This window comes from Myotis brandtii, unplaced genomic scaffold, assembly GCF_000412655.1.
Source record: "Myotis brandtii unplaced genomic scaffold, ASM41265v1 scaffold520, whole genome shotgun sequence".
NCBI classification, from domain to species: Eukaryota; Metazoa; Chordata; class Mammalia; order Chiroptera; family Vespertilionidae; genus Myotis; species Myotis brandtii.
The window spans coordinates 1,118,047-1,126,465 of record NW_005369827.1 but is presented as its reverse complement, the minus strand read 5'-3'; the positions used below and the strand labels follow the sequence as shown (position 1 = coordinate 1,126,465).

Genomic DNA, 8,419 nt, shown 5'->3' with positions numbered 1-8,419 from the left:
GGAGCTGCAAACTGGATGGTCCCACTCTGACCTCTGGGCTTCCTGGCTCCTGGATCTCTAGGGAGGTGCTAATCTAGCCTTTGCCTGCGGCTATTCAGCAAAAGCCTCCCTTCAGGGCCTGGGCGGGGCGGGTACCATGGGATCAACAGGGCGGGGCTAGCAGTTATGGCTCCTCTGAGTCCTGCCCTCAGAGGTTTGCTTCTCAATGTCCCGGTAATCGCTGCAAGCCCCTCGGAGAGAAAGCTGCCCTCGAGTTCCGACCAATGCCAGACAGTCCCGCTTCTCCCGTATGAGTCTGGGTCCCTAGAGACTCGCCCGGAACTGGAGCTCAGAGCCTGAGACTCCCTCCTGATTGAAAACGACAACCGAGCCCTCAGCCTCCAGCCCGCTCCGTATGCAACCTCCGCACCTTAGTATTTCACCTCCGCACTGCGCCTCCTCTCAATCTCGGTATGGTTTTTCTTTCCTTCTAGTTGTAGGATTTCCACTCAGCCAGCCTTCCTGTGGTTCTGGATGATGTCCGTTCCGTCTTTTAGTTGTATTTTTGAAGTGGTTGTTCGAGGCAGCAAACTCCAGTGTTTACCTATGCCGCCATCTTGGTTTTTCTCCTGGATATTTTAGATGTAATAAATTAGATGGCCTTGGGTATAGCCTTTCTGAAATTTGTTTTCTCTATAAAATGTAAGGACAGGACTTAATCTTAGGTTTTACTGCTAAAATTATTTGGTTTTGTGTAACAAATGTTACAAACCATCTATTACCTGTTGTATGGGAACAAAGTTTCATTCCGTCCACTACACAAATTTTATTAGGGAGTTTAAATTTAAACTAAGGATAGCATTCTCTGATTTGTTATTGAGACAAATATATTTTTTGGTTATTGCTTTATTACATTTTACTATCATGGTTCTAACTATGTTTTTATAGTCTCCTTTTCTGTCCACCCTCCTCCAACTACCTTTATTTCCAACTAGTAAACCATCCCAAACTCTAGAAGTCCCACAGAGTTTTTCACTGACTAGGATGTGGCTAGGTAAATCATTTGCCCTCGTAATCTCTAAGGTAGGGAAGTTCACCTAAGAAGCTCTCCAAGGTCCTTTCCAACTTAGTAATTCCAGGATCTTGGTATTAAATTTTGCTCTTGTTCTGAGCTAACATCAAATGGGATGTAACTAGGACAAACCATTCTTTTTTGTGTACAGAATGCATTTCATATATTTTTACCCTTTTTTAAAAAATATATTTTATTGATTTTTTACAGAGAGGAAGGGAGAGAGATAGAGAGCTAGAAACATCGATGAGAGAGAAACATCGATCAGCTGCCTCCTGCACACCCCCTACTGGGGATGTGCCTGCAACCAAGGTACATGCCCTTGACCAGAATCGAACCTGGGACCCTTCAGTCCACAGGCCGACGCTCTATCCACTGAGCCAAACCGGTTAGGGCTATTTTTACCCTTTAATTGCTTCTAAAACTTGGCCAAATTTTTTTTTAGACAGAATTGAATGAAATCTTTTTAAGATTTACAATTGCTTGGCTTTGAGGAAAATAAGTTGGCAGATGATTTAGCAGAATTTGCATTGGATAATTTCTTTTTAAAAAAAAATATATTTCATTGATTTTTTGAGAGGAAGAACAGAGAGGAGAATTAGAAACATCGATGAGAGAGAAACATTGATCAGCTGCCTTTTGCACACCTCCTACTGGGGATGTGCCCGCAAGCAAGGTACATGCCCTTGGCCAGAATCGAACCTGGGACCTTTCAGTCCACAGGCTGATGCTCTATCCACTGAGCCAAACCGGTCAGGGCATTGGATAATTTCTAAAGTAGCCTGATTTTTAAGTCAGAGCATATTCAAAATTGTTGGTTAAACAGTTTGTCTGCCTCTTATGAAAAATATTGTGCTGTTTTTGTACACATAAGTCTAATGGTACAACCTAGTAAAGAATTGGCAATTTTTTCAGATTGGTAAACTAAAGTTTGGTATCTAGCTCATTCAATAAACTTTATACTTTCTAGTGGCGAGTAAGAAAAGAAGCTATGATGGGTTTGGCTCAGCTTTATAAGAAATACTGTCTTCATGGTGAAGCAGGAAAGGAAGCTGCAGAGAAAGTCAGCTGGATAAAAGACAAACTTTTGCATATTTATTATCAGAATAGCATCGATGACAAGTGAGTAATATGTTGCTAGAATGGTTGAATATAAAGGTGCTTTTAATTTCTAAAAAATACAAATTCTATTTAATTTTTTAATAACTTCTAAGTTTAGAAACTATTTTCCATATATTTGTGCATGCTAGCCCATATAATAAAAAGCTAATATGCAAATTGTCCCCTTGACTGGAAGTTTGACCAGGGGGTAGGGCCAGCTGGCCAACTGCCCGCAGCCCCTCCTCCCAGCCGGCCTGGCCCCACCCATGCACAAATTTGTGCACCAGGCCTCTAGTGTTTGTATAAGACTCTAGCCAAGATTGTAAGATAGCATAATAATAGTGAAATAGGCATAGGCTTTGGAGTCAGACTAGAGACCAAATGTTCATTCTGCCCTTTAATGGGTGTGTGCTATTGCACAACTGACAACTTCTATGCCACTTCAGTTTTATCTAAAAAGGAATAATAAAGCCTTCCTTAAAGAATTGTCATGTGGAGTAAATAAAATAATGAATGTAAAGCCCACTAGCTCTATGCCTGGCAATACAGCACTATTTAATAATTATTAATTATTATTTTTCCTTTTTACAACACCGTAAGTACCAATAGAGGTATTACTGTGTTATTTTTTTATTGCGGTATAATTGACATAATTATATACAATATAGTGGTTCCATCTTTGTATATATTGAGAAATGATTGCCACAGTAAGTCTGGTTAACATTCGTCCCACATACATAGTAGTTATAATTTTTTTCATGTGATGAGGCCTTTTGTCATTTTCATTGTTTGAATGTTACTTATTATTTTATATTGGATTGTAATAATGATTTTGGTTTTTGTAAAATACTTGGTAATGTGTTATTGAATTAAATTGACTACTTTGTATCACTGGATATGTATTTTATTGATTAATGAAGAGCCCTTGTATTATCTTATTCCAATGATATTGAATAATAAATATAAGCTTAGCAAGATCATGGAAAGAAGAGATATCAACTGTACACAGGAAAAGCTAAATTTTCAGGAAGTAGTATGAAGGTAGAACTCCCTGATTTTTTTTTTTTTTAATGACAACATGTGAAAGGAGCTGAACTGTAATCAAAGGAAATTAATGTGGGGTTTTGGTAGGTTGTTTTGTTTTAGAATTAGCTATTCTTGAGATCATAGCTTTATATATTAGTATTAAGTCATTTGTTATAGCTCCAGACCATTGGAAGAATAGGTGACTTAGTACCTTAGCACCCTGTGTTTAGGAATGACATACAGCCCTTTTAGAACACCTATTTCATACTGACAAATTAGAAATTAAAGTCACAAATAGCTAGCATAGCTATAAATATTTAAAAAATAAAACTATCTCCAGGGAAAAGAACTGGTCACATACTGATCATTTTCATTGTATTTACACATATTCATACTACCCTTGGCATGTTATCTTTGCAGGATGTGGTTCTAACACAAAATGGCTATTTTTAAAAAACAGAACAGTGTTATCTGGGAAGTTTTTCGTTTGTTTCATAGACTATAGATAAAAATCTCTAAAAAGTAGAATAATTGTGTTATTGGGGGTTTATTTTGTTTCATAGGCTGCTGGTAGAAAAAATCTTTGCTCAGTATCTTGTTCCCCACAATCTGGAAACGGAAGAGAGAATGAAATGCTTGTATTATTTATATGCTAGTTTGGATCCAAATGCTGTCAAGTAAGTTACTTTTTAATGATTGTTTGGATTACTTTCTGAAAATTTTATAAAATTACTTTATCTGATCTAATTAATTGTTCGTGATGGGGTTATTGCTTCTGGTTGAATCAAGAACCTCAGATAAATATATACAGAGAAAATTATTTATAAGTTCAGACTTAGTCAAAAGCAAGAATATGCCTATATGCATAGGCATATTTGGCAACTGAATCAGTAATATCGTTTTGGGGATTCAATTAAGTCCCCATGTCAAAATTACCTATTGTCTACCTCTTGACTGAGGTGTAAATCACACTGTTGGAGCTTTACCACACTAAACCTCAGACTAGTTCTTTGTCAGGCAAGTATATCCAAATCACCTCTATGTAGAATGTCTGTATACATATTTCTTCTGAACCATTTGGAATAATTTGAAGACATTGGATTTCTTCATCACTGAATACTTCAGTCTATATCCCCTAAGAACAAGGATATTCTTTTATGTAAACAGAGTACCCTTATCAAAATCAAGAGGTTTAACATTGATACACTATTATTTTCTAATCCAATATATATTCATTCAGATTTCCTCCATTGTCCAAGTAACATTCTTTATAGATATTTATTTTCTCATTGTAGGTTTACACATTGCATATTTGGTTGTCATATCTCTAGTCTCTTAATGTGGAACGATTTCCTTGGTCTTTTTTGTCTTTTATGACTTTGATGGTTTTTGGAAGAACATTGAGCATGCCACTTATTTTGTAGATTGTTCCCTCAATTTGGGTTCACCTGGTATTTATTAGATTGAGATTATAGTTTTTCAGCAGAAATTCCACAGAGGTACCATTGTATCATGTTAGGAGGCATTATCTTTTTTAAAAGATTTGCAAGTGGATCCTAATTATCTAGATAGTAAACCCCTGAACTAAAGTTTGGTCTCTGTTTATATTTCAGAATATTTGGCAAAGAATACTTAGAGTTAGACTAATTTCTGAGGTCCTCTGGGCACCTGGAATTATGGAGTGGGTTTATGAGAGAAGAAAATTTGCTTCGTTGAGAGAAAAGAATTCTGAATAAACACACTCCATTTTAAATGTGGCATCTTGGATCTACATCATTTCTGAGAAATTCATATTTTGAAATAGTCTACTGACCTTTATGCATATCCCCTTAGCCTGGCATAAAAAGGCCTTCATAATCTCATCCTTTTCTGTAGTATATGCCATGCATTTTGATAACATTTTATCTTTCTCTATACCAAAACATTCTAGCTATCTCTGTTTAGAATGTCTTTCAATTCCTTCATTTACCTGTCAGATGCTGTTTATCTTTCTATATTTTCTCTCATAAGAAACCTTATATTTATCATTTTACATTAAACTATCTTAATACTAATAATTGCATTTTCTGGTGCTTAAAATATTAGGTAAATGTAGAAGAATGATGAATCTACATCATGCAACAAGAAAAGTAATGAAATTAAACACCAGTATTGTTACATTATGCACTTTTTTCATATTTATAACTTTATTTTCAGAGCTCTCAATGAAATGTGGAAATGTCAGAACATGCTTAGAAGTCATGTACGAGAACTCTTGGATTTGCACAAGCAGCCTACAGTAAGTTCATGATTTGTTTAAATTCATTGTTATAGTCATTATCCAGATTTTCTGTAGTTATATATAATGAAGCAAATAGGAAGTATCTAAATTGTTCTGTTTACCAAATGTCAGTTAAACATAATTTCTGTAGTTATCCAAGCAAAATTTCCATTACACATTAGTATAACAAAATTTTATTTTCCACCACAAGGAAAGAAATCGTGTTTTCTCATTTATCAAGTATTTAGACACTAATATATTATGCATAATTTTTCAAAATTCAAATAATTAAAATTAAACCTCAAGATAAAATTATATTAGAAGTAATAATATTTTTTACTCCATGTTTTCTGGTCCTTCAGTGGAGAGTCAGTGTCAAATCAGGTATCAATCCTATAAATATGCCAAATTCAAATTAACAAAAGAAATTCTGTCCAACATTTTCTGGAAGATGGAGTAAAGAAATTTAATGATCTCTTAATATACTTCTAAATGTGTTTGTTAGAATACATGTTCTTTTTTTAAATTATATTTTTTTAAATTTATTTCAGAGAGGACGGGAAAGGGAGAGAGATAGAAATGTCAGTAATGAGAGAGAATCATTGATTGGCTGCCTCCTGCATGCCCCTCAACCCAGGCATGTCCCCTGACCTGGAATTGAACCATGACCTGGTTCATAGGTCGACGCTCAACCACTGAGCAGCACCAGCCGGGCTAGAATACATGTTATTAATCAGGGAACCATAGACTGAAACCTTTCAAGGGTTCATGGACACTAAAGCAAGAGGTGACAGACTTTTTTTGTAAATGACTAGGTTGTAAAATTTGGGCTTTGCCAACTATACACTCTGTGGTGAACTCTCAACTCTCCCTTTGTAGTGCAAAAACAGTTTTAGACAATATGTAAATAAATGGTCATGATTGTGTTCCAGCAAAAGTTTAACAAAAACAGGTGGTCCATGGAACCATAGTTTACCAATTTCTGATACAAATTACTCAAATTTCATACAAATTTAAGTCATCTTTTTTGTAATGGAGGAAAGGGGAGCACATTTTGGAGGGAGGTGATATTCTGAGGTTATTTATGTAAGGCCACACAAAAGCTAATAGAATTCTATTCAGGAGGAAAACATTTCTAGTCTTCACATTATTAGTTTATTTTCTTTGGTGTATGGTTTCATAGTAATTTCCATATAATTGCTTTTTATCAAAGTTATCCTGTTCAATCTTCTGGCAAGATAATTTCTGTATGAAAATTATATACTCTAAATTTTTAAATACCTGTTACTGCTGACATCTCCTTTCCTTCTTTTTGTCCTAACTTAATAATTGTTGCTAGTACACAATTTTTTATTATCAACTTAGGGTGTAGATATGATAATAACTAGATATGGTAATATTTTTAACTTAAAAAATATAATCCTGAACATAGATTTTTTTTCCCAGAAATTTAGTAGCACATATCACTTCTTTTGTTTTTGTTTTAAATTTCAGTCAGAGACTAACTGTTCTGCCATGTTTGGAAAACTGATGACCATAGCAAGTGAGTATGTTTATTTACTCTGTAGATATATAATAAACATCAAAACAGACAAATAATTTTCCCAATGGGACTATCAATTTAAATAAGGGAAAATGATCCTTTCCTTAGTAGTTTTATTTCGAAGTCCCAGTGAGGCTGATATTCTCTTGCTAGCTCAAGAGATAGAGGGATAGAGATATAGAAACATTGATGGGAGAGAAACTTCATCAATTGGTTGCCTCCGGCATGCCCCCCACTAGGGATCGAGCCTGAAACCTGGGAATGCGCCCAGACCGGGAATGGAACCAGTTAGTTCCTGGGTTGATGCTCAACCACTAAGCCACACCCGAGGGCACTCAGCATTATTTTATTTTTAAGACAACTTTCTTTTAGCTTAGTAGAGTAGCTTCTTTTAATGTATTATTGATGCTCTTTTAATTTTATAGAGAATTTGCCTGACCCTGGGAAAGCACAAGATTTTGTGAAGAAATTTAACCAGGTTCTCGGTGATGATGAAAAACTGCGGTCTCAATTGGAGTTATTAATCAGCCCAACCTGTTCATGTAAACAGGCAGATGTTTGTGTGGTTAGTAAATTATACCTTTACATTTGTTCTTCTAACTTTGCTTATAGAAATTTATATTTTATTAAAATCTACTTTACAGAGATTATTTTAGTTGTGTGAATTTACCAGTATTGTGAGCTCTGGCTTACCTAGGGAATATATCCATGGTCAACTTAGTTCTCTTTACTTATCACTCTTCAGCCAAAATTCCAGGAAAAACATTAGAGAACTAAGCCAGGGAGATTGGTCCTAGGAACTGAGCAAGATAAAATGCTTTGTATTTAGTAGACATTCATTAAGTGAATAAGAATTTTCTAAATGCTTGTTTGTGTATACATTTTCTTCTACCATATATTAGCAAGGAGATAGCCCTTGTCAAGAAATCAGCAATAGTTACATTGCTGTATATGTATTTATAGATATGGTAATTACTATTTAGGCTTTTGTCTTCATTCTATTCTTGGACTCTTTTATTTTATAGAAAATCAGTATCATTGAAAACTTTATTCATTCATTTATTTAGCATTTTATGAGCCATGCTGGCCAGGCAAGCCTCATTTTTCTCATCTCTAAATTTTAACTCCTTCATAGGGTTGTTAGAAGATTTGGCATATTTATTTATATATAAATAGATAGCATAATATTAGATCTAATAGTCAAATGACCTTCCAGACGTCCTTCCAGATGACCTACAGACGAAGCCAGGGCTGGGAGGGCCAAGGCAAGCCACTGTGGCTGTGAGGGCCACGCACCATGCACAAATTTCGTGCATCGGGCCTCTAGTCCTCCTATCTAATAAAAGAGAAACATGGTAATTAGCCGTACCTCCGCTACCCTTCCCATTGGCTAATCAGCATATCCTTATGCAAATTAACTGCCAGCCAAGATGGCGGC

General features: G+C 35.5%; 1 protein-coding gene across 7 annotated transcripts in view; it reads left to right on the top strand.

Annotated features, from left to right (window-relative positions):
- Window positions 1-8,419, top strand: part of PDS5A (PDS5 cohesin associated factor A) — a 107,286-nt gene that overhangs the window by 47,413 nt on the left and 51,454 nt on the right. For 6 of the 7 annotated variants that reach the window (XM_005877451.2, XM_014548697.1, XM_014548699.1 and 3 more), the window contains exons 11-15: window positions 2,022-2,173; window positions 3,742-3,855; window positions 5,375-5,456; window positions 6,933-6,981; window positions 7,407-7,546. In XM_005877451.2, the coding sequence (XP_005877513.1) occupies window positions 2,022-2,173; window positions 3,742-3,855; window positions 5,375-5,456; window positions 6,933-6,981; window positions 7,407-7,546 (537 nt within the window). The remainder of the gene's footprint in view (window positions 1-2,021; window positions 2,174-3,741; window positions 3,856-5,374; window positions 5,457-6,932; window positions 6,982-7,406; window positions 7,547-8,419) is intronic. The other variant, XM_014548698.1, reaches the window with a different exon arrangement.